This window comes from Phragmites australis, chromosome 6 (assembly GCF_958298935.1).
Source record: "Phragmites australis chromosome 6, lpPhrAust1.1, whole genome shotgun sequence".
Classification (NCBI taxonomy): Eukaryota; Viridiplantae; Streptophyta; class Magnoliopsida; order Poales; family Poaceae; genus Phragmites; species Phragmites australis.
Window position 1 is genome coordinate 754,611 of NC_084926.1, and position 25,788 is coordinate 780,398.

At 43.8% G+C, this 25,788-nt stretch overlaps 4 protein-coding genes and 1 long non-coding RNA gene across 8 annotated transcripts; 2 read left to right on the forward strand and 3 right to left on the reverse strand.

Annotated features, from left to right (window-relative positions):
- The first annotated feature begins 554 nt into the window (after positions 1 to 554).
- Positions 555 to 7,191, forward strand: LOC133920900 (serine/threonine-protein phosphatase PP1-like). Of its 2 annotated transcripts, none has more exons than XM_062365528.1 (5): positions 555 to 815; positions 940 to 1,210; positions 4,729 to 5,288; positions 5,377 to 5,571; positions 6,887 to 7,191. In XM_062365528.1, the coding sequence occupies exons 2-5, from the start codon at positions 1,033 to 1,035 to the stop codon at positions 6,902 to 6,904; spliced, it is 951 nt and encodes a 316-aa protein (XP_062221512.1). In that variant the 5' UTR covers positions 555 to 815; positions 940 to 1,032; the 3' UTR covers positions 6,905 to 7,191. The 2 variants fall into 2 exon arrangements, with proteins under 2 accessions (XP_062221512.1, XP_062221511.1); XM_062365527.1 differs by having other exon boundaries at positions 967 to 1,210.
- On the reverse strand, positions 1,508 to 3,360 carry LOC133920901 (uncharacterized). The gene is made up of 3 exons (XR_009910176.1): positions 2,347 to 3,360; positions 2,173 to 2,246; positions 1,508 to 1,799 (listed from the first exon to the last, which is right to left on the reverse strand). It is a non-coding gene; the product is annotated as an uncharacterized LOC133920901 (long non-coding RNA).
- A 1,381-nt stretch (positions 7,192 to 8,572) lies between the features above and the next one.
- On the reverse strand, positions 8,573 to 10,447 carry LOC133920902 (lysM domain receptor-like kinase 3). Its single transcript, XM_062365530.1, has one exon. It carries the CDS (start codon positions 10,189 to 10,191, stop codon positions 8,920 to 8,922), a length of 1,272 nt encoding a protein of 423 aa, XP_062221514.1. The 5' UTR covers positions 10,192 to 10,447; the 3' UTR covers positions 8,573 to 8,919.
- Positions 10,448 to 14,882: 4,435 nt separating this feature from the next.
- Positions 14,883 to 20,253, reverse strand: LOC133920903 (ABC transporter G family member 28-like). 2 transcript variants are annotated; one of them, XM_062365532.1, is made up of 14 exons: positions 19,906 to 20,253; positions 19,671 to 19,747; positions 19,103 to 19,381; positions 18,796 to 18,859; positions 18,572 to 18,718; positions 18,367 to 18,401; positions 18,188 to 18,261; positions 17,236 to 18,083; positions 16,852 to 17,148; positions 16,304 to 16,771; positions 16,058 to 16,206; positions 15,683 to 15,972; positions 15,474 to 15,595; positions 14,883 to 15,359 (listed from the first exon to the last, which is right to left on the reverse strand). In XM_062365532.1, the coding sequence occupies exons 1-14, from the start codon at positions 20,148 to 20,150 to the stop codon at positions 15,203 to 15,205; spliced, it is 3,252 nt and encodes a 1,083-aa protein (XP_062221516.1). In that variant the 5' UTR covers positions 20,151 to 20,253; the 3' UTR covers positions 14,883 to 15,202. The 2 variants fall into 2 exon arrangements, with proteins under 2 accessions (XP_062221516.1, XP_062221515.1); XM_062365531.1 differs by having other exon boundaries at positions 16,289 to 16,771; positions 19,906 to 20,251.
- A 1,326-nt stretch (positions 20,254 to 21,579) lies between these two features.
- Positions 21,580 to 25,767, forward strand: LOC133920904 (serine/threonine-protein kinase PCRK1-like). Of its 2 annotated transcripts, XM_062365533.1 has the most exons (6): positions 21,580 to 21,736; positions 21,854 to 22,095; positions 22,925 to 23,304; positions 23,711 to 23,971; positions 24,157 to 24,279; positions 25,015 to 25,767. In XM_062365533.1, the coding sequence occupies exons 3-6, from the start codon at positions 22,927 to 22,929 to the stop codon at positions 25,534 to 25,536; spliced, it is 1,284 nt and encodes a 427-aa protein (XP_062221517.1). In that variant the 5' UTR covers positions 21,580 to 21,736; positions 21,854 to 22,095; positions 22,925 to 22,926; the 3' UTR covers positions 25,537 to 25,767. The 2 variants fall into 2 exon arrangements, with proteins under 2 accessions (XP_062221517.1, XP_062221518.1); XM_062365534.1 differs by having other exon boundaries at positions 21,599 to 22,154.
- Positions 25,768 to 25,788: the final 21 nt, after the last annotated feature.

The window sequence follows — 25,788 nt, forward strand, 5'->3', positions numbered from 1 at the left end:
AAATATTTTTTCAGATACAAGTCGCATCATGATGGCTCAACCATGGATCTCAACAGTTCACATGGTATAAGTTATGCTTCGACGTATGGGGTTTTCCGATTCATGTGAGAATTAAACTATTTCCTAGGTAATTCATATGTTCGCAACTACTAATTCAGCCGTAATTCATGACACTAACTTCTTATGCTTCTTCAGAGGATTATTCCGGTTACAATTAGCAGTTGTGGGGACAAAGGTACAGATACAATACAGAAAAGAACGAGTCTCTCCAATCCAACGCATAGAAACTTCCAGTCATTTTTCAACAAACATCACTAATACTGGCACTGACCCTTGAGTAGCTTCCATCCATCCAACACACCACTAGTATGCAAAGCAACAAAATCAGACAGACCCAAACAACGAAATGTCAGATGAAAAGGAGATGGGCGGAGAACTGGAGGAGAAAGAAAATCATCCGAAAATGTTCGTGCAATCTCCAATCAAGGACCCAATCATAACAGATTAAGTAAATGGAGGGCGTAAGCATAAAATGGATTTGCTTTTATTCCCAAGTCCAATACAAGTCTTTGGGGAATTGGATGTTGGAACAGGGGAGGGGGGACGAGGGAGACAGGCATTCAGGTCCGAGCTAGAGAGAGAGACCCATAACCAATGCCAAGAACAAGAAATCAGAGAGGCCAGTCACAAATCCAATCCGAATCCCCTCCAAAACCCCACCAAAGAGCCTCCTCGATCTCCAAGAACTAGAACTAGAGAGCATCCTAGGGAGAGAGAAAAGAGAGAATAAAGAAGCCCAGAAGGACCAAGAAAAGGTAGCATCTTTGTGCCCCAAATACACTGATCACAAACCGAATCCCTACTCTTCTTCCTCCAATCCCTCCAGAGAGCAGAGCAAACAAGATTTCCTCCATCTATGGCTGAGTTTTTCTTGTAAAGTTTTTGTTTTTCTTTAACTGTTACCAGTCTCGAGTTGTTGAGAAGTTTCAAGAAGAGTGGTGGAAGGATTGAAGAGCTCGGAGAAGGAAGGAGATGGATCCGGCGTTGCTAGACGACGTCATACGGCGGCTGCTGGAGGTCAAGAATCTGAAGCCGGGGAAGAACGCGCAGCTGTCGGAGTCGGAGATTAAGCAGCTCTGCGCCGCGGCCAAGGAGATCTTCCTGCAGCAGCCCAACCTCCTGGAGCTCGAGGCCCCCATCAAAATCTGTGGTAATTTCCCTGTTTCTTGTGGCGCATTAGCAATTTCTTCATGTCGGTAGCACCAGAGATGTCATCTTGGGGATTGGTTTCGTTGGTCAACGGGTAGCACGATATTTGGTCTGTGCCTTTGGGGGTCTTGCTGATGTACTAAATCCGATCTTCTGATTGATAGCAATCCATTTGCAATCCTTCTTAGGGCCCGTTTGGATCCAAGGAAATGAATTTGATTCTAGTTTTAATTCCTAAAGGAATTGAATTAGACAGAATCCAATTCGATTCTAATTTTCTTGTTTGGATGCAAATAGAATATCTTTCCTGGAATCAGATTAATATGATGTTTGGATGATTAAATACGGAATCACACCATCAATGCAATATATACGTGCGCTTCCAGAGCTGAATTAAACAAAATATTGTTATCTCTGTCATACACAGATACACCAATAATGTTCTGCTTGCTTGCGGATGATGCAACACTGATTTCTCATCTAATTGCTCTTCAGCTGACCTCATAACTTTATCACCGCTAATGCCATCTTTAATATTGCAAAACCATCCAAGAGCACTCCTTAAGTTCTCCACCTTCCGTTGAATAAAACTGCATTCAAGCCTCTTTTCAGTTACAATAGCAAGCCCTTCCCTGGTAAACACAAGAATTATAAATCACAACAAAATAAATAGTATTTTGTATGCAAGTGAAGACGTATCATAATGAATTTCAAAGCTGTGAAGATTATCTACTTTATTTTACCGAATTCGAGCTTACATGATGGTAGAATCAACAGAATTTACTCAAAATAATGCGTGAAGAAGAATGAGAATAATGGAACAAGGTGGTCACATTATCACAAGAATATAAGCAACAAAAGCAGCAAAAAATGCATAGCTGTACAAGGTGGTAGTAGAAGCATGTCTGCTCGAAGTTTGGAGGTAATAAATCATAAGCATAGTAGGAGTTGAAAAAGATTAACCATTATTGGGTGTCAGATCCATCGCCTGTAGCTGTCTATACTCTATCATTGACTCTATATGCATGGCTTTCCAACTGAAACAAACAAGGCAATTTGAAATGTGAGATGTGCATGATGCATTACTAGAAACAAAGCCAGAAAATTCTGTTACAATTCAGTATAAACATGGAATACCTGTCCGTCACTAAAATCGATCAAAGTTGTTGCATGAAGAGAAGCATCATTCATTCATTCATCCAGCATCGGAAATCTTAGATTTCAGAAAGCAGCACACCTGAAATCCAACTTGACATATATGAGCTTTATTCTGACAACAAAGAAAGGTTGACTCAACAAAAAAAAAAAAAATCAATGTAACCCCGAAGTTAGCAATGAAAGGTACCAAGGTTGGTGTTAAACTGACAACAATTTCTTGTACCATTTTTTAAAATAAAAAGGGGTCTACATGATGCGAAATTAGAATAGCATTAATCTGCAGCTGCAGATGCAGCATTAATCTGAAATATAGCTTTACAAACAGCAATAACACTGCTCCGAAAAAAAAAGAACAACAACAACACAGTCATAACCATCTCTTCCTTTTGTCACAACAGTGTCGTGTATGAGAAGCTAAACTAAATGGGTCATCGCACAGCTAGCCTGCACATCACATCAAGCTTTGGGTATGGGACCTTCAGTCCTTCACTAAGCTATTAATCAATTATTGAACCAGCTACTAAGCTGCTGCTACTACTGAACCACTGAATCAGTTACTACTGAAAATACGAACCAACTACTACTGAACTACACAACCTTGCCGACCATATTAGAGACCAGCTACTACCGAACCAATTAGTCTTCACGTCCGATCAAGAGCATGCAACATATGAGCATGGCTAGTCCTCCTCCACCTTCGCAGGTCGCAAGTCGGAGGCTAATCCTGTGCCTCGTTCTAATACAAAACCCTCTTCCCCTAATCGTTGCTCGATCGCAACCAAAGAACCTGATCTTATGGAGAAACACCTACCAGTGGTACACAATAGAAACAACTAACATTGCAATGAAAAATCTCGTGAACCGTAGCACTCTAGGAATCATCTATGCCTAAAAAGCTTGAATCAGAAGTGCCTAGGGAGGAAAATACGAACGAAATCGAACCATAGAACCCTAGCGAGACACCAAGCTCACGCGACACGTGGATCGGCTGGAATGGAGGTCCGGCAACATGAGCATGAAGCCTAATTGTGACCGTCCGTGGAGGAGGCCGATGGTGAGGTGGCAAAGGCAAACAGAAGCTTAGAATGGCCATGTGCGATAGGGGAGGAGAAGGAGAAGGCACCTGCGGTGGCATGAAAACGCCCGGCCGTGGCGGGGAGCATTTGGCGGTGGAGGGGAGTGCTTGGTGGTGATGGGGCATGCCCGGCGGCGGAGGAGAATCTTGGACAAGTCAGGGACAAGAGGGTTCGGTTGGGAGGAGGAGGAATTGTCTCTTCCTTTTTTTCAGCCTAGAATCTTAAGCAAGCCTCTGTTTGAGCTTTGGAAAGAGCTGGATTTTCACTTTCCAAATCCATGGTGGAGCCAAACAGGCTGGGTTGGGAATAAAAATCCAATTCAGCCCAAATGACGTGATCCAAACAGGCCCTTAGGTTTTGCATAGCTTGAATAATCGATTTGAGGACTGGTGTAGAGGTTTACTGTATGCTGGTAGCGGTTCCTAGTGGTTACACATATTGGGAGTAGAAACTCTAGTTGGTTGTATTTGCTGACAGGAAGCTGCTAATTATTTACGGTCGATTCGATGGTCCTATTCTAGAGCCTGCACGTATTTTCTGACTAGTGATGCTAACTCTTGAGGTATCAATGTATTGGTTGACTGGCGAGTCATTTGGCGTTCATATGGTGAAATGGCGATGTCAAGATTGCATTTCAGATGTTCCAAAAATCTGGCATATCCGCAATCTTTCTGGGGGTCCTGTTAGTTGTAGAAGTACACTAATGTTTACTTGATGATTCTGTTCAGAATATTATCATGTGACAGCTTTGTGGAGAGCATAGATGTTTATAACCATGTGAACTTGTAAATAACAACCTCTGGGAAATCAAAGTAGTGTACATAAACAAAATTTAACTTAAACGAGCTATTGTAAAATGGATAACTACCATCCTTTGTTAGTATGGAAGTCTTGAGTGTTTAGTAGTTCGCTTGTATTGTTAACAAGGGCAAGGTAAGATAAACAAGTGACAACTAATATGTGTTTATTGCTCATAGACTACGACTTTTTTAGCCCCCCTATGAGTTTTCATTCTGTGCCATTGTTGTATGTGATGAACAATGGTTGCATTGTGCAGATCTATAGGTCACGCAAACAATGGTCACAGTAAGCTTCATACAATGATATATACTGCCTTTCATGCTAGATAAAATATCCTTCAAATAATATCCTGTTAGAGAAAAAGAATTTCAAACACTATGTGTAATTCTGTTATGATTTTCTTTGTTCAAGTACTAGTTAGCCTCAAAAGCCTTTAACTAAGCTTCATAACAAATGTTGATCTTGCATATTTTCTTCTGATAAGGTGATGTCCATGGCCAGTATTCTGATCTCCTGAGGCTGTTCGATTATGGTGGATACCCGCCTCAGGCCAACTACCTTTTCCTGGGTGATTATGTGGACCGTGGAAAGCAAAGCCTGGAAACAATATGCCTTCTTTTGGCTTACAAGGTCAAGTACCCAGAAAACTTCTTTCTTCTAAGGGGCAACCATGAATGTGCATCAGTAAACCGCATCTATGGTTTCTATGATGAGTGCAAGCGCAGATTCAGTGTAAAAATATGGAAAACTTTCACAGACTGTTTTAACTGCTTACCAGTGGCAGCATTGATAGATGAAAAGATTCTCTGTATGCATGGTGGCCTTTCTCCGGAGTTGAACAAGCTGGATCAAATACTCAACCTCAATCGGCCCACAGACGTGCCTGACACTGGATTGCTCTGTGATCTTCTTTGGTCTGATCCTTCCAATGAAGCACAAGGCTGGGCCATGAATGATCGAGGTGTTTCATATACATTTGGTCCTGATAAAGTAACTGAATTCCTTGAGAAGCATGATTTGGACCTCATCTGCCGAGCCCATCAGGTGTGCTGTGCTCTGAAAGAATGTGACATACTTATTCCCTTGTCAAACAAATTGATTGTTTACTTATGCATTCCTTGTTGAAATTCAGGTTGTCGAAGATGGATATGAGTTTTTCGCTGACCGCCAACTTGTAACAATATTCTCAGCCCCTAACTACTGTGGAGAATTCGATAACGCTGGTGCCATGATGAGTGTAGATGAGACGTTGATGTGCTCCTTCCAAATACTGAAGCCTGCGAGGAAGATGTTGGCTGGTTCAACTAATACCAAATCTGGCTTCAAGGTGCGCATGATTTACACGGAAGCAGTTTATATGTACCCTCTGCCAAGCACGCTTGCCCTATAAAATTGCGGTCATGTTCCTATGGATTATGACTGGTTTTCTTAATTTGCAAAACAATATAAACTGATAGTGTGGTTTGCTAGTGTTACCACTCGCTACAACATACTGTAGCCATTTAATTTTTGAATTCATGATTATTCAAGCACTTCTCAGTCTGAGCACCAAACCTTTCACCAGAACTCCAACAACACTTGAGAACAATTGCTAGTGTTTAGTCTACAAATCTCAGGGCAGTTATTTCTGATTTCTTTTTATGTGTCAAAAGTTCTCATACTAGAACTCCATCCCTTAATGGCAATTTCAATTTGGCTCAACTGGATGTTATGGTGATCTATAGTATAGACATTAGTTAAGCCTATCTTGCAGCTACCTATTATATCAATAAATGACTGCATCCAGTGGCAGAGCTTGCTTGTGGACAAAGGTGGCCATCCCCCCCCCCCCCCCCACGGTTCTACATGTTTCTTAAGTACATGTTTATTTTCACCACTTTCTCGCTAATGAATGCATCAAACTAAGTATGTATCTCTATCTCCAAGCTTGGCCCCCTCTACAATTTTCTTCAACCTCCGCCACTGACTGCACCTCCTTTACTATTAGCTTGGCATTGGTGGCCTTTACATCTGAAATTGATCTGTGCATGTCTGCTTTGACATTTTATTGTTTTTTGTCATGCATGGTCTATCAGATTGCTTTAGAATATCTTTGTGCAGATTTCAATTTCTCCCACCATATTTCATTTTAAGTTTGGGAAATGCCGTGGTAGTGCATGTCATAATCATTGAGGGCATAATTGGTCCAATCCATACTAAAGGTTACATAACAGTTGAACCCGTATTTCAAGTTGACCTATCTTGTTTTGTTCCCCACTGTGAATGGCAGAACAAGAATATGACAGATGGTTAGGTCAATTACAGGTCTGGATTGCTAACTCTATCAGATATGAGGGTGTAAGGAAAATAGCATTATATCCCTGAATTGTTGGGTGAACCGTCCATATACGATGGATTTTGAAATAAAATTGAGGGGCTGCCCAGCTCTGAACCTCTACTACATTAACACAGTATCGTACTAATGGGGAATACTAATTTGGATTTGTAAATTTGGTTAGCCACAGGCAAAAAGGAAAAAAAAGAAGATAAAACGGTTATCATCCATAATCATCATGGCTCTTGGGTAACTTTGTGATATGATAAATTGGTGAAGCCAACACTTAATGCAACTAATTTTCATCTTTCCCCCCTTTTTTTGATAGCCCTTGAGAGGATGGTGACAATGGCCTGATGGTGAGCAAGCTGCGATCACAACTGGGTCATATCTTCACCGGCTGCAACTAACTGGCATTTTCGCTGATATCTTTGGGCCTGAAACAGCGAAGCAGATGTGTACAACTCTCCTCTCTACGGAACCGTACATCTTCCATGTTGAATTGACACTCTTGTAATGTATTATTGGTTTTTATTGTGCGGATCTCCTATCATATGGGAGGATGTGAATGAAGACTTTTGACACCTTTCCGTCCTAAATTCGAAAGATTCAGGCAGGCATATGCCAATGAAATAGCTAGAGCCTTTTGGGTGCGTTGGGACCGAATGTCCGTCCAGTGAGCATGGATGATCACAGCAGGCAGCACCGTTTCCTTACGATTTCTGAATCTACTCGATTCTGAAATTATTGATCTAAGCTAGGATTTTTTGTTTTTCGTTTTGGGTTGAGCCTTCTGACTCTGTGTTCAGCGTATTTAGCTCTGGCAGGAATGGGCTAAGTCATCCATGATGCAACACAGCATCTTCAGAGATCTTTTTTCTCCGTTATTCTTAATATATAATATATCCGTTGTACTAGCAAGGAAAAAATAATAGGAAAATCCATGCGTTTTACCAGTAGGGCATCATAGACCTTGATTCAGGAGAATGTAATGTTTTTCAAGGGTGGTAGCCTTACGAATATACAGAGCTAGTAGAATTCTGAAGCTCTGTGAGTCTCTGTTGTTGAATTCCTTCAAGAACTATACATCGAGATATAGCACAGAGCCAAACTGGTAAGCATACAAGTAGACCTGATTCGATTAATGCAGGCTGGGGAGACGCAATTTTCTCAGTTGAATTGACGATCAGACACGTCCACATCAAGGCAAGAAATAAAGGAAAATTTTCAAATTACTCATCTGAACTATTGTTCGAATAATCGTGAACTTAATAACTGTTTATTTAACTCTTAAACTTTAAAAATTAGATCACATAATCATTGGAGTGGTTTTGCTAACATAATGATAGTTTTACTATTGTGACAGTCCATAATATCATTTTTGTTAACATAATAACGCACACGTGACAAACAAACCTACATGCAATATTTTTCTCACTCACCTCTCTTATCGGCCTCTCTCCACCCCTCCTCCCTCCGGTCGACCTCTCTCTGCCTTTCTCTCTCTCCCGTTGACCTCTCCTCCCCCTGTCATCCTATATCTCTCTAGGGGCGGACAACTCAGGTCATATGCAACGAGCTCTACTAATGCCCAAACTAAATCGGTTCCAAAACGCACCAAAGAGATGACGTGGTAGTCACATAGAAAAACAGATGACGTGAAGCCACATCATCAAAACTGTTGTTGCAAACCACTATAGGAGTTATGTGATCAAGTAATTAAAATTTAGAATGTTAAATAAACAGTTTTAAAATTTAAAAAGTTATCCGAACACTAGGAATAGTTCAGAAGAATAATTTAGACTTTTTCCATAGATAAACAACAGCAGTTTTCAACCATTGGGTCAAGATCCAAAAGACACCCGAACCATTAATCCATAAATACACAGAGCATCGACAAATTTCTGCAATCTCCTGCATTTCTTTCCTTCTTTCTTGAGTAATTTTCGTAAAACTACAGACGGTTAGATTTAAAAAAATAATATTTACCTGTACTTTTTTAAAATTTACTTTTCTTTCTTTCTACAACTGTTTTCAAGTGTACATCTGCCTAACCACAGCCTAACAGCGACTCAGATATTTTATCAGCCAAACCTGAATACCTGCATACTAGTATATGCAAATATGTCACTCCTGTTTACATCAACAATAAGAACAAGAGGAAAAAAACAAAGCGAAATCTATCTAAAGCCTAAACTCCCAAATTATAACAATCAATCAATTTATTTGCAAGGCACGCTATGTCCTTACTAGTAGTAACAGCTCCATTATGCTACCACAAGCATCTCAACCCTAGCACTCGTTAAGCTCAGCATGAGAGGGCAAGAATGGCGCCTGGCTCCGGCATGATGAAGCATCACCTCACCTGGGAGCGTTGGAGATGGAGATGTCGGTGGGGACGCGGAACATGCCGGCCCACTCCTGCGCCTCCAGGAACAGCTTCGACACCTTGGCGGCCAACCACGACATGTCCGGCCGCGCCAAGGGATCCTTTGCCACGCACCGCAGCGCCAGCGCCGTCAGCGACTCAGCTGCCTCGACGGGGAACGAGTCCCTCAGCCTCCGGTCCACCCACCACCGCATCGCCTCCCCGCCGCCCTCCGCTGCGGCGGCACCCGCGGCCTCGATCAGCGACGTCCTCTCGTACTCCCCCGTCGCCCGGTTCACCAGCTCGTACCGCAATGGCTCCCGCCCGGACACCAGCTCCAGCAGCACCACGCCAAGCGCGAACACGTCGGAGCGCCGCGAGGGCGCGCCGCCCGCGGTGAGCTCCGGCGCCATGTACCCGCGCTTGCCCTCGATCCGCCTCCCCCTACTGCTAGTGTGGCGGTGCTCTGGGCCTTTTGCTTCTTCATCTTTTTGGTCGGCTGGAAGCTCGCCCGCGAGGTCCGCGGAGCCGAAATGGGTGATCTTGGCGCGGAAGAGCGGCCCGTCGCCGCAGACGAGGACGGAGGAGGCGGAGAGGCGGTTGTGGATCGTGTCGGCCTGGAGGTGGACGTAGTAGAGGGCGTCGCAGACGTCAGCGGCGAGCTGGAGCCTCGAGTGCCAGGAGACGAGCGGCGTGAAAGACGGGTTCTTGGGGTTCCGGAGGAGCGCGGAGAGCGGGGCCGCGTCGGGGACGAGCTCGTAGGCGAGGAAGAGCGTTGTGCGGTCGAGGGATGCGGCGGCCCCGAGGAGGCGGGCGATGGCGGCGTGGTGGCAGTGGCCGAGGACGGCGGAGCGGGCGGAGACCTCGCGGGCGTCACGGCGGAGCGGGCGGCGGAAGACGGCAGCGGGGTGGCCGCGGAGGGAGCAGCGGAAGGAGTTGGATGAGGAGGCGGCGGCGGGGACGAGGCGGTGGGAGGAGGAGAAGTTGGCGGTGGCGGCGGCGAGGTCCTGGAAGGTGAAGAGGAGGGGGAGGTCGGGGAGGGAGTCGCGGAGCGCGGCGAGGGAGTTAGCGGAGGACGTGGCGGTGGAGGAGGAGGTGGAGTAGGAGTAGGAGGATGGGAGCGCGGTGGTGGTGCGCGGAGAGCGGTGGTTTCTTGGGGTGGAGGCAGCGGCGGCCATGGAGGAGGAGGAGGCGGAGGCGGTAGTGGTGGCGATGGCGCTCCTGGACTTGCACATTCGATTCGCCTTCGTCTTGGGGTCGACCATGGGAGGCGCCGCTGCAACAACGACCTCTCTCTTTCTCTCTCTGCGCTACGCCGTGTTTCGTTTGCAGACGTGATAAATCTTGCCCCTTTTTTTCCCGGCGCGTACAGACTGGAGGCTCGTCTCGTTGGAGGAAGAAGGCGAATGGATCTAAATCTCTTATTTTACGGAAGTAATTTGTGAGAGACGTGTCATTTACTATATGGAGAAGTACCATAGCAAAAGTACTGTTTACAAAAGTAATATAGTAATATGGATCTAACGGCTTATATCGATTTGAAATCAATGAGACTTCATCTCTCACGTGATCTCGTTCCAGATGGCTGCTGGTATGCTCAAAAGCAGGTCGAAGACCCTAGTTGTTGATGACTTATTTGGTTGCCTGTATTAGGACTGGTGTGACTCTATGTGTGTAGGCGCTCAAGTCGGTTTGTGTTGGCGCTCAAGTCGGTCCGTCTCGAGTGGTTAATAATAGTATTAGCGTATGATTAGTAAGTATTAATTTATATTAATATATTTTAATTTGGATTAAAGTTTAATATTATTAAGTGCTATAGAGTGTATTTATGTAAAAATAAATATCATATCAACACCTTTTTTATTTCAATCTCATACGATACTTGATTAATGTAACAATTAAACTCAAATTTCTTCTTAGTCTAACTAAACCCATACAACCAAATAAAATAACATTACATATACATGATCTAATTTAAACAGGTCTACCTCACTAATACGAGTCCGAATAGATCTTAAAGCAACCAAATGGACCCTAGTTAACGTGAACTACTAGTAGTAATTGATTGCTTTGCCACGTACACATTTAAGTCTTTCGCGCCGCCTAGATTTCAATAGGCTAAAATCAGCGTTTCTGATCTTCGAAGAAAAAAATCAGCATTCCTCTTGATGAACAGTGTGAATGCGAGCTTCTGGCATGGTTTCCTTTGCTTGTCGGGATTGAAGGGAGGTTTTGGGAGGTAGGACGGCTCCACGGTGGTGGCGGACGCGAGACCATGGCAGTGGGAAAGCGATGATGGGATGGGGGAGGCATGGCGCCAGGTTAGCACGGCGGAGGCCGGCAAGGACAGCAAGCGGGGCAGGTGAGGGAGCGATTTCCACTGGTGCGTTAGAGAAGAAGCATAGGCGCTGAGGGAGGAAGAAGAAACGAGTGGGGTCGTTCTCCAGGTCGTTGGAGAAGGATCGTACGGTGCTCCTTCGCCGACTAAAAGAAAATGAAAAATGAGTCGATTCAAAATTAGCATCGCCCTTCTTTCGGTCATGACAAAGAAAAGGCACTTGGCGTGTGCATGGACTATATACCATGGACTAACGTGAATTGAAAATCAGGGATGCGTCCAAATCGACTGCCGCAACTTTGATCAATTTCATCTTCACAGGAGGGCGGCCTGGGTCTTTCCTGCCAAACTTGCCGTGGCCGAACACAGAATGGACTAACGTGAATAGGTAGGTACGAAGCAAGGAGGCAGCGGCAGCGGCGGATGACGGATCCTCTGCATTAAAGATGATTAATGCAGAGGATTACTGGTTATACAGTAATATGAGTCTGCTGCTACAGTCTCCGCAGTAATTAATCACTGTTTACTGTGTAGCTACAGTGTTTGTTTTTGCTGTAGGACGAATCTGTACTGTAGCATCAGGTACTGTAGCGTTAGTGTAGCGATTGATCCAATCCATCCATCTCCAAATCAAGGGCTGTGGAGTGCTCCTAATGCACTCCACTGGCAACTGCAGAGGATCCGCCCTTACCGGATGTGCTATACACTACTGAAAAACATAGATAAATGATACGTAGAACCAGTAACGAGTCGTAATATAATTGGTTACTTATAATAATAATAATAATAATAATAATAATAATAATAATAACGGGTTGTAAGTTATGATTCGTTATTTATTATACAATTATAAGTAACAGCTCAAGTTACAATTCGTCACTAATAAATTATTTAATAAACAGGACAAGTGAATGATGACCTGTCATTAAGTGACGGACCATTAATCAATCATGAAATATATTTGTCAATTAGTTTTCTATCATAACTTACTATTTTTTTTACTTATATAGTAAATATGTAAATAGCATGGTGTTATTTTTATTTTATTTATTTTATTTTTTTTATCTTAGTAACATTAGAATATAAACTATTGTATATTTCTGCTCAAATTTGATGTAAGGTGTAACAACTATGGACACAAATGCATGTTCTAAAAACGGTGTAGAAATATCAGGGCGCGAGAACTTAATCTTTCGGGTCTTTTTTGGCCTCAAAAAATTCGGCAAACCCGAATAGCTGGGGAGAAAACGGATGTAATTTTTTTTAAGATGTCCGTAGAGTAAAAAAACATTAAAATCGAAGTCTGTATGAAAAAATCATGTCTATTTTACCGAAGATCACTCCAGATCACCAATCAAAATTACAATTCAATAAAAAATAGTCATAAATGACGAGTCATAACCTTCGGTAAAAAAATGTTAAAATGATAAAATATATAGCTTCCTTTAGAACATATGTGATGGTGAGGTGGCAAGGGATAACGGACGCGAGCAAAGTTCACAAGTTCGATTCCTGCGAAACGCAGATTATAAAAAATAGTGTAAAAACAATATGTAACACATGACGAGTGGTGATGGCCCCTGTGTTGAGATGGCTCGAATGAAATAATATTTTTTTTGACTTTTTTTAATGGCTGAGAAACACGAAAAACGGTAATTAGTCATAAATGACAGGTAAAGTTATGATCCGTCACTAATGTTCTCATTAGTAATGAGTTTTTACTAATAACACGTTTAAAATGATAAATATTGGACCGATCATCTATAATGGTTATTATGGGTCACTTATGAATTTTTTTCATATAGTGATATGCATGCATGACCAGTACATTACACTGGTCCAATTTGCACCCAGAGATCATTCTATTCTATCCGTAAAAAGGTTGAGTCGGCGAGCAATCTGCTGCTAAATTAAAAGAACAGAACAAGTTACTCTATATTGTTGGTCATGAGAGCGACGTGACGGCGACAATCAACTCAACTTGGCCTCTCTCTCCGATGATCAGCTAGCGCCAAAAATCTAAAATTAGATAATATACGTGATCGTATTTATTGATATAAATAATATATCGTCGTATTTACAATTTTAATATCCATATTCAATATCTTATTTACCGAAAATTAACTTTTGGTATATTGTACACCAAAAAACGCAGACCCGGCTATATTTGGCACACAAGGTACCGCCCCTCGTGTGCCGAATATGACCGGGCCCCGGTTGTCAGCCCTTTGATGCTATTATTTTATGCTGGAAAGTGCTGCATCACATAACACTTAGTGTTTGCTATTTTATATCGGGACCGGCTGCGTCACGTAACGTCCGACAACAGAGACAAAAAGATGCGTGTTGCCATTTCATGTTTGAAGCTCTGTTATATGATCACTTCGTGTTTAAAGATATAGAGTTAGGATAGAGGAGTTATCATTTTATGCTTAAAGCACTAGCCACTTCTTGTCTAAAGACTGAGTCAAAACATATGTATGAATATATGTCATGGTTTGAGCATAAGCATATTAATATCAGAAATTACCAAGTATCGATAAAATTAGAAATTATTTACTAATTTAAAAGTACATTTTAAAATTCTTAATTCACCATGTAGTCTCGAAGACTGTGATGAGCCTTAAAATATAGTAGTGCAATATTACCTCTTGTATCATTGATCTAAAGATGCATAATATATAGCTGTTGATTATCTAGATCATCTTAAGATAACGGTAGAAAGTGTTGACGTAAACTATTGAAGGAATACTAGTTGTGTCAGTTCATGTTATCAGGGTAAGATGATTGTCATCGCTGAGGTGATGATTAGAAGTTGTGAGGATAGGTAGAAGCAAATTCAACAGTGTCCTCCGGAGATAAAGACCTCAGAAGTAGGGGTCATTGTGACATGAAATAGTTGTACTCGTCATCATCTTAATTTATCACGGTAGGAGCACGTTCTATTTTCTTGTTAGTTGTATGCCATATGAACGTACTCCTACAGTGTCCCTTGAATCTTCTCTTGTACTGCTACTGAAACGTCGAGGTATGAAACCGGTACACGGCCGGCTTCAGTCCCTACGCCGCAGTCCAGCTTCAAAGTTACAGATACCTCCAACTTGAAGATCTCACCAGACATGACCTTGCCATGATCTTTAGATGCAAGGTCTGCGAGACCAGGTGTATCAAGATGGCCAGCCGGGAATCATACGAGAAAGGAGTGGTGGCGGCGCATTGTGGTGGCTGCAATAACCTTCACCTCATAGCAGATAGGCTTGGCTGGTTCGGGGAGCCAGGGAGCAATGAGGACTTCCTAGCAGAGCAAGGGGAGGAGGTGAAGAAATGTTCAACAGACACTCAACTTCACTCTGGACGACTTAGTTGGGTCTCATGTCAGTTCCAAGGGACCTTCTGGCCAAGATTAGGATTCTTTTTGAGCATGGTAGCATTGGTCTGGTACACAATGGTTATTTTCTTGTGGACTATCAGATTCTGTACTAGGTTGTGTTTCATGTAATGTGTATCGTTAATTAAGCTCTCCTGAGGATCCTTAAAATAATTTTAGTCTTACATGCGTTGAGTTGTGCTGTTGTTGCTCAAATATATCTTGAAAGTAAAAAAAAAAAAAACCTGCTTTCAAAGATCTACAAACTTCACAATTAGGAGCCATACATAAACTGGCATTTGCTTATCAAATTTACACTGGAGGTAAATAAATGATCTCTGATGTTTCAGCTAATCTGAAAGTGATAGATGCATCTATAATTTAGGGCATCCCTGTCTCTTCGGAGACATCCGATAATTTAGGGCATCCCTGACAGTTGCTTGCTATTCAAGAATCTGTACTACACCTGGGAGTGTAACAAGAGGGGCTCTAAATGTACATTTCTATTACACTGAAATTAATTAAATGAATCGGTTATATGGACAGAGAAAGTTATGGGTTTTTCCTTGCCTTAGTGCTTCTGGAAGGTCACCATGCAGAAGAACGCTACGCAGCGGAAGAGTAGCCCATTAGCAACGAGAACCACTATACATAGAGCCTTGTGTTCGATGTTGTAGCCGCTCCTGATCAGTGAGCCACACCGTGTTATTAGCCACACCCCGGAGTAGCTGTAACCACGAACAAAATGGTGTGTGTTATATACTTATAGGGTTACAATGGTGCTATGGCCAGTTGAAACTTGAACTCATATCGACCAAAAAAAAGGATGATCCGATCCGTACTTGTGAGCATTTGCAATGACAAACGCTTCCAGGGCCCACTTTGTGTAGCAGAAATCAGCAAAGATAGTGTTCTTCTGCTGAGTTGCTACTAGAGTCAAAACAACTGGAAGCAGCGCAGACCACTGCAAGAACAGCAGCATGTGTTAGGACAGGTCTGGCTAGAAGTGAATATTGGGGATATACTGAGCAAGCAAGCATACACGACTCACCAACTGCGCAGAGCTTGGCTGGAAGAAGATGGCGAAGGTGTAGCCAATGCCGGTCACGCAGTAGACGAGCGCGACGAGAACGACGTAGTTCTCCCAGATGGATGACCTGGGGTTGTTGAAGAAGTAGAACATGGAGAGGTAGACGATGGGCTTGACGATGGTGTTGAAGTGATCTATGGTGTCCTTGGACAGGAAGTAGGCCAGTGAGCTCATCCCGGAGGCTCTCTCCCTCCAGTAGTAGATCTTGTCAAGCGCGAACGATCTCAAGGCTCCGATTTTGCATAGCAGTGCTGCAACCACAGGCACAGTTTGCTTCCTTTTAGTGAATGCTCTGTATAGATAGTATGCCGGAAGACAGAAACCATGCGTACTTACAGACAGCAATGACAGTGTACGTGTATCCCAGCGCCCCAAACGTCTCGTCGCTCACTTTGGCTAGTGTTCCCAGGCATATCCCGGCAAGACAAAGTATCAAGTAGTCGACTCCTTGTATTCTCGCTTCACGGAGCCTCTGCTTGCCACATCTGAAGAGGAGGTATATCACTAATTGTCATATGCCTCAAACACTCAGATCTCGAGGAAAGTTCACAAGAAAAAGGATCCTACCTTCCTAGGAAGTACCTGTACTGCCTTAAAATGCCGGGAGTATTGCGATTTGACAGATCTTCAGAAGTTTTGTTATAATCATACTCATCCTTCTTCTGCCCCAGGATATCCTTAACATTGCCCCATAGCACCGAAGCAATGGATGGACCCGCATCCACGTCGCTCGAAGCATGATCTATGCTCCCTCTGAACGACGACGATTCGGAATCTGAAAAACTCTGCAGCATATCCCGTGGAACATCGTACCCGTTGTGCAGCATCCATCTGAGAGGCAAATCCTTCACGGTGACACCTGCGCTTAAGCTGGGCTTCACAATACCCTCCAAGATGTCAATGTAGTAGTCCGGTGGGTTCACGCGCTCTGGCACAACGATGCCCAGCCCTGTGAAGTACTCTTCCACCTTCTTTACTGGCCCGTGGTACACCGTCATGCCCCCTTTGGCTAGAAGTATCAAGTCATCGAACATTCTGTAGAGTGTGTAACTGAAACACAGCAGAGTCAGTAACCCAGGATGCATGACTGCACCGACAAAGCTTGTTCAGGTTCGAATTCAGGGACCAACCTGGGTTGATGAACAACCATGGAGATGTTGACGCCTTCGAGAGCTTCACGGCGAAGGGCGCGGAGCAGAAGCAGGGAGGAAGCGCTGTCCAAACCAGACGTTGGCTCATCCAAGATCAGCACCGAGGGCTCCATCACCATCTCTAGACCAACATTGACTCTCTTGCGCTGCCCGCCAGAGATGCCACGCTGCTCCACTGTCCCAACCAGAGAATCTCGAACTGCCTGCAGCCCCAGGGACTCGATGACCCTCTCCACAACGAGGACCTTGTCAGCCTTCGACATGTCTGCCGACAGCCTGAAACGCAACAATGTAACTTCACCAGCTAATAATACCTGAAAAAGGTGAATATCTTGAGGAGACAGACTCTACTTCGGTGATTACCTGCATCTTGCATTGAACCAGAGGTTTTCTTCAACGGTTAGGTTCCCATGGACGATATCATCTTGGGGAACAAAGCCAATGATCCTCTTGTACCCGCGGATCGGTTCTATTTTACCATTAATAAGTACCAGACCCGATGTTTCACACCCAGTTGCCTTACCCGCAATAGCACTCAGAAATGTGGTCTTTCCTGCGCCAGACGGGCCCATGACGGCAGCTACGCGGCCAGGCGAGAGCTTTCCTGTCACAGACCTCAAGAGCTTCTTCTTGCTCCCCTTCAGTGTTAGAGTTAGGTCCTTGAAGGTGATCTCGATGACTGGTCTCGTAGTGACATCATGTTCTTTGGCCATTGATATCACACCTGAGAAAGTCATGTTATGGTTCTCCTGTTGCATGGCCTTTTCCTTCTCGATCTGACCATATGCATACTTGAAAATTTGGCTCCGGGTGTGCATTTGTTTCCCTTTAGGCTTTTTCAGGGCCTTATCACCTATTTCTATATTGAATCCTTCGTCGCTGTCCGGGTTCTCCTCGAGCGAGCGCATCATGTCAGTGAGGTTGTTCTTCTTTCCAGCCGCATCTGGAGTCACACCTGCACCTACTTTCGACGGTCCCGCCTGTGCCTGGCCAGGCTTCCTGCGCGAGAACGTGCGAGACAATTGCGACTGCAGACCCACGCCGGCCTTCTTGGCGACATCTTTAGCTGACTTCCACCTTTCTCGAGCTTGCGCGGTCTCTCTTGCATGCCTTGCCGCAGCCTCTCGAGATTTTGCTTGCTTTTTCTCACGGTTGGTCAGAATTTGACCGGAGAAGTTGTAAATGATCAGAAGAACTAAACAAGAAGCAACCTACAGAACCGTGAGAAACAAGAATTGACGGTAGTTCAATCAGCACCAATAGCAGCAGCTTTTCAAGAGACATCATCATTGCTATTGGTGTACTGGAATATTACCACTAGCAATGCACCAAATATTGTTATGTCCTGAGTTGCTGAGTTTGGTGGGCAAGAGCTCTTCTTGTAGCATCCTGCAGTAAGGAAGCAGACAGAATTCAGAATTGGCTTGGCATGTGCAGAAACCAAGAGGATTTCTGATGGTCAGGTTCCAGCTTTCTGTAGAAAAGCGGGCTTACTAGTTTGTGAGGTTGATCCCTTCCTGCAATAAAACCTGCAAAGAATCACGTTATACTCTTAGCATTTGCACAAGACAATACTGATTGAATCTGTCACACAAAGAATGCACACTTGAACAATTCTTTTCAGAGGGAATGCACCTGGATTGTTACTAAAATGGGAATGTAATCAATAGAATTGGAAACATTAGATAGATAGGATTACCCACTACTACAAGGGAGCTTCATTGTAGTGGTCGGGCAGTAGAATCCAGGTGGGCAGAAAATATCATCCGTTGTAACCACATCTGCCCAATTATCAGCGGCGCCACAAGTATGTTTTGGGTTCCCAGGAGGTGGTTGATAATTGTATCTGGAACGCATCTTGAGAATTAAAGAGTGAACATATGATACTTGTATGGAATTAAGTATCAACGAATGCCAACTTACGGGTCACAGATGCCTGTAGTTTTGTTCAAGGTGGACAGTGGACAGTATGCACCCAGAGGGCAAGCTGCACGCATCAACGAAAGAGAATCACTAGAATTTTCTATTCCATTGAGATGGATGTAAAAACTTAACAGTTGACACACACTCACCAGTTTGTATTTGCATGATAATTAAGCATGTATTTGGGTTTATTAACGAAGGGGGAATTCATTGCATTGTATTTGTAGGCTAATATATCAAGCAAACCAGTGACTACGAGTTCATTAATTGATGCTAGTAGCTTCATCTTGTTGTGACGAGAACTTACGTATCATGCAAGTGAGACCATGGGGGCAAAAGAAGCCAGGGCAGCAGGTTTGGCATTTGAGGGCCCTGTAAGGGATATCCTTTTCATCTTGCAGGTCGATCTTCTGGTCCTTGCCGACGCTGCACGCCCATCCAGGCTCACAGCCGTCAATCCACGACGAGAGGTTGCAGTTCTTGTTGGGCCTGACGTAGTTCTTCTCCCCGTTCTCCCCACTGTCGAGCAAACTGTTGAAGTAGAACTTCATCTCGGCAGCTGTGCACACGCGCTGCTGGAAGTCTCCTGTTCATTCATGGCGATAGACGCATGGTTACATTATTTTCCTTTTACATGCTGGGCATGTGGATTTATCGATCGCTGCAGCAGCATCAAACGCTGTCGCAAACAAAGGCCAATATTCGTTTTCATTGACATGTGAATTATTCAAAATGCAGGGAAATGAGAAGGCTCGAATTGTCAGCATCGACATGATTAGATCACACCAAAATATAATGGCCACCGTACAGCAAAGACAATCAAACAGACACGAGAAGGAATGATGCAGCAGTAAAAATTCCGTGAGGTAGTGTACCGTTGGTCTCCTTGATGCAGTTGCTGAGGAAAGTGGTGTCCTTGGAGAAATCGAAGGCCGCATTCCACTCCATGTCCCTGCAAAAGTGTTTGAATGAGACGAAACGGTCGAAATTCCCAAGCATCAGAAATTCAGAATCGCGGGCGAATCTCCCTCCAAGATAATAAAAAAAGAAGCCAAATCCTCAGAGGCAGCGACGATTGGAATGGGTGGCGCTGCTGCGGTGAGCACTCACGTGTCCTTGATGCAGTAGTCGAGCTTTTTCCCGATGGCTTTGGCGAAGGAGGAGGTGAGCGCCTTGAGCCGTTCGTTCATGACCCCGGCCACCATGGGGCTCCCGGCGATGGCCTGGGCCCCCCTGTCCCCCACGCCCCCGGTGCTGTCGTCGTAGTTGGTTGTGGCCTGCGCGAGGGAGAGGCGGGGGACGTTGATGGCGCGCGCGGCGGCGAGGAGGAGCAGGTGCGCCGCCACCCAGGCCATGGTGGCTGTGGGGGTGGGTCGGAGGGGCTACGCGAGGAGCGGTAACGCCAGGGCAGCATGCGCGGTGGACATGGACGGAGGGGGAGGGCGTTGGTACTTGGTGGCGAGGAGAAATAGGCGGGAGAAAAGGATGGTTCATCGGACGGACGGTCGGGATGGAGAGACGTGGATGTGCCGTTCGGTGCAGGGAAGGAGGACTGGAGGCCCAGAAGGCAGAAGTTGGGCTCCATCCCTCGTTTGGGCTGTGGCCCGGCCCAACTTAGCAAGTTTGATAGGTTATGAGTATGCACGCGTGCATATGTAGTATAGTAAATAAATAAATAAAATTTAACCCCTTCAGTTATTTTGGTTTTCTATTGGTTTCTTTAACTATAACCCCAGCTCTATTTATTAGCTTGAACAAGATACGTCTTATTTGAAATGAATTGAATGGATAAGTCGGAAAAGAAAAATCTTTCTTTGAATTTCTGGTATTTTATGACTCTTTTCCACACTAATTACCAATTCTTTTCTTAGTCATTGGGATTCGTGGGTAATTTGTGAGACACGTACTCTACGGTTTCTAACCCTCCCATATATCTATCTCTAGTATAGGTAAGAGACGCGCAATGTGTATTAGGCCGTAAAAAAAAGGGGGCAAGTTTGAGCGAGTCAAAGTCGAGGTCTGCTGGTCCAAGTCGCAAGTCTTCCATTCGGGCCCACCACCAACCATAGGTTGGACTTGACACTGGCAGCGGCAGGACGGCGAGGCCACCATCGACGCCACAACCTTTTTGCGACGCTGCAATGATCATACGAGAGAGCGATAAATAGGAGTGCGAGCAGGCCTACCTTGCTGGATACCCTTCAACCACTATAGCAAACAAGAGAACGGAAAGGACATGTATAACCAAGGTTAACTAGCAAGCGCTCACGTTAATAACATGGCTAGTTTTGTTGTAATATTTTGTCAATTAATTATATTTTATATAAACTCTTCATTTAGATATTTGAATTTTATAATATCCCAATTTCAATTACATGGACTCTTTATAAGACTATTTGATATGGGTCCTTCTTTTTTCTATTATAACCCAATTTCAATGATTGTTTAGTTTATTTTATGTAGACTCTTTATTTACATATTTTACTTTACAAACCGTATTAGACTGTTAGATGTTTATAAAAATAAGTGATCTAGATTTTTTTTTTTCGATTAATATGGTAATTTTATAGTCTCGAGGATGAACGTGATGGCTCTTTTTCTCCTCGAATATTAAGATAATAATAGATAGATGTCGTGCAAGCATCCGCGTGAAGAAAAAGCCACGGCAGCGCAGGGAGGTGTATGAATTCACTCATGGGTGTCGTGTAAACGGCAGCGTTGAATAGCGAGGAAGGACGTTGTTAGTTGGGGCAGTTGATTAATTGGTTGTCCAAGCTTTTTCTCACCAACTAAAGGCCACAAGAAATGACAAAAAAATAAGAGTGACACTACCACACTGCTGCAGGGCCCGTCTCGTGCTCCTTTCCAGTCTGGCTTGTCTTCCGCCCGCCCCCTCGTGCTCCTTCAGTCAGCTCATCAGTCCTCTCCGTCTCGTTCACAAGTGAGAAGACGAGGAATTCTTTCTTCTTCTTCTTCTTCTTCTCACTTGCATCCGGAGACAAAGTAAAGAAATTTGGAGCACATAGATATAGATAAAAGAACAGTCTTTCCTTTGCAGCTTCTCGGTTGGTGAGAGCCTGAGATTTCAGGAGTGGAGGAGAAAGTATCAGGCAAGCTCCTAACTTTGACTGCCGCTGCCGTGCTTCCTGCTTAGCCCATTCCAAAGTCGCTCTCTCTCTGAACCTATCTTTCTGCCTCCCCTTTCCCCGTCCCTTCCCGGATCGGAGCTCCCCTCCCCGGGACGCTGCTGGTGCTGGCCTCTTCCCCTCGGATCAGCTCGGCCTTCGCAACATAGCCAAGGTTTGTTGCTGTAAGCCTATTTCTTCGTGTCTTTGTGCTCCAGTTTCATTGCATCTTAGGTATGCTTCATCTTGTCCTCTTTCTTTTTTCACCGGTTTTCTGTGAAGATTAAGCAGTTTAGTAGAATTAATGTTGGTATTAAGCTAAGATTTGATAGAATTAAGGTTGGTATCAAGCTAAGATTCGATAGAATTAAGGTCGGTATTAAGCAGAGGTCGGTTATAGTTCCAGGTTTATCAAGGTTGTTGGTGGTTTATGTACTTTTAGGACTGATGCTGTTTTGCATCTCTCATGCCTTCTTTGCTGCCTTGGTCTTCTCGTCCGTACCTCAGGACTTAGACTTGCTACAGCTGCAGAGCACATAAATTTTATTTCTTCGGTTGGAAGGCATGATTTTTGGCCCAGACTCGTCTGAATTATAAGCGTATTTGGACTTCGTAGTAATAAAAAGTGCCTCTTTTTTATCAAGATTTCTTACAAATGCCAATTATGAAATAGCTGCTGGCGTAGCACGGCTCGAGTTCAGAATCCGTGATTTTTCACATCAGCTTCCATTCGATTATGAAGTACCAATCATATGAATCTATCCCCACTTACTGCATCTAAAAAATTCTTCATGGAAGAAGCATTTCACCATCGCAAAACTAAGAACTTGGTAGCAGTTCTTAGGCCACAACAGTTGGTTGCGAAAACATTCTGCAGAATTCGAATTCGGGATTCCTCTCTACCCTTTTCTCACTCCGTGATTTGATTTTTTATTTGTATTGTTTTGGGGAAAGCATGGAATCATTACTAATTGTTCCCCAAATTAATTCCCACTGCATTGCAGCAATGAGGTGCCTGCCTTTCTTGCATGGAGAGATCAAAGAAGAGGATCCCATCACCAATTCGGCCTCTGTGCTGTCCTTAAGCACCACATCGACGGAGCGCGATGTCCGCTCCGGCTCAGACCTCAACTCCATGAATGTCTCTGACATGAGTGCCGAGTCAATACGGAGGACGCAGTACCCCAGCTTCACTGACCGGCCTAGTAACCTCAGGGTGTTCTCCTTCTCTGAACTGAAGAATGCCACCCGAAATTTCAGTCGATCATTCATGGTTGGAGAGGGTGGCTTTGGCAGCGTATACAGGGGCATCATCAAGACCCCTGACGAACCTAGTGAACGAATTGAGATCGCTGTTAAGCAGTTGAATCGTAAAGGACTTCAGGCAAGTTTTTTCACCATCTTGTCATTCCCTATCACTTAACCGTTGCAGGCTAGCCTGGTTGACGGTTGCTGGGGAATGCTCTTAAGATTCCTAAGAACATTCTTATTTGGGGTTCTGAAGCTTCAAACTCGGCATAGTGAAAATAAACCAATTCTGAGACATCATTTCTTCAAGAAAAAAAACATACAGTAGGTTCACCTGCTTCAGAGAATGCACCATAATTTATTCCCCTTGATTTCCTTGCGTTGCTTCCATGTTGTAGGTAGTAGATGTAAAAATTGAAGTCAAGTGAACCTTGAAATCCTTTCAATTCCACTTGCTTGATGAATCCTTTTGAAATCACCTAAACTGGAATCTAGATGTAGCTACTTGTATTGATTTCTAATAGAATATGGTCTTTCTTCAGGGGCAGAAGGAGTGGTTAACAGAAATGAATGTTCTTGGAATTGTTGAGCATCCGAACCTAGTTAAACTAATAGGCTACTGCGCTGAAGATGATGAGCGAGGAGTACAACGACTTCTAGTGTATGAATATATGCCTAATGGAAGTGTGGATGATCACTTGTCGAGTAGGTCGACTTCAACTTTATCATGGCCAACGAGACTAAAAGTAGCTCTTGATTCTGCCCGGGGACTGAAGTATCTCCATGAAGAAATGGATTTTCAGGTAACTCTTTTACTTTATGATGATCGTGACCATAACACCTGTATGATCTGTTACATTTGTGTGATATTAGCATCACTCCACATTTTCATCCGCTGAAGGAACAAATAAAATGCCAAAAGCTGCAGTATGTTTTAGCTGTTTTAGTAAGCTATATATGTCCTACTAAATTTAAGATATGCATGCAGGTTATTTTCCGAGATCTGAAAACATCAAACATTCTGTTGGATGAGAACTGGAATGCAAAATTGTCAGACTTTGGTTTGGCTAGACATGGGCCATCGGAAGGTCTGACCCATGTCTCTACAGCGGTATGCACATTTATAAGCCAACAACTATTTTTACATTAATGTGTTCTGACTGCATAATGTTCCATGTTCTTTTGGTAACTAGGTACTGGTGTTTTTTTTTCTGTGGTGCCTACGTTTTAGCTGAGCTTGGTAGCGGTCATTTTTTTCCTTTGCCCTTGTAATGCAGTGAACCGCTTTGATTATCTTCTTAATACAATGACATGTTGTTCACCTGTGTGTTCAAGAAAAAAAAAACTAGGTACCAGTGTTCTGATGGTATTTAACTGACAAAATGTGTTAGGACCTAAAAAAAGCATGTTGCCGAATAGGCAACTGGTAAACTCCTTTTGTTGTACTTCTATAGCATTCTTCATTTTTTTTCAATGTACATATTTAGTTTCTGAAGCAGACAAGAAGCAGAGTCAAAACTTTTGAGAATGGAAACAGAAGTAATATAAAGGTGTGACTACTTCAAAACATCAAGAAAGTGCTATGATCATTTCTCAAGCAGCTTCAAAATCTAGTATGTCAATGTATTCTAGCCAAATTACAAGAAGAAGAAAACTTACCTCTTTTTGCCTACTGCAAGTATCAATAATTCAGTTTTAAACTGCTCGTGAAGTTGCCAGCTATCATATTGATTCTCCCTGTAATAATTTTATGATATTTTTTCCTTCATGTCAATGTCATTTGTTCCTAGAACATCCTGAGCTTAACATCCATCTAAACTATCATCTTATGTTTCAATTCCAATAGGTAGTTGGAACTCTAGGCTATGCTGCGCCTGAGTACATGCAGACTGGGCGCCTCACTGCGAAGAGTGACATATGGAGTTACGGCGTGCTTCTGTATGAGCTCATCACTGGCCGCCGTCCCATTGACCGGAACCGCCCAAAGAGCGAGCAGAAACTCTTGGAGTGGGTGAAACCATACATCTCTGACGTCAAGCGGTTCCCCATCATCGTAGATCCACGACTGGAGGGGCACTGCAACCTCAAGTCCATGACAAAGCTGGCCAGCGTTGCAAACCGCTGTCTCGTCCGGATGCCAAAGTCCCGCCCAAAGATGAGTGATGTGTATGAGATGGTTCAAAAGATTGTTGACAGCATTGAGACCGGCACACCACAGCCTCCTTTGCACTGCCATGGGTTGGTTTCTGAACCAGGTACGAAGCGGCCAAAGAAAGGGTCACTGAAGAGAAGGTTCCGAGAATTCAAATTTGGTTGCAGGCAGATTGTATGGCGAGGCTGGAAGCCTGAGATCATAAAGACCTTCTAAAAATATGGTAGCTCCTTGCTGTAAGTATATAGCTGTTAATAGGGATAAGGTTGTTTCTCTGCATCCTTCTTGTGCATCCTTCTTGTCGTTAGGGTGAGTTCATACCAGGTGCACAATTGAGTCACGGTGTGCAACTTTTTATCTTGTAGTGTTCTGTGTAATTCACATGGTTTTGAGTAACACAATCTAAGCTGCAAGGTGGTGATCGATAGGCCCCTTGCCTCCCCCCCCCCCCCCCCCCCCTTGTTTGCA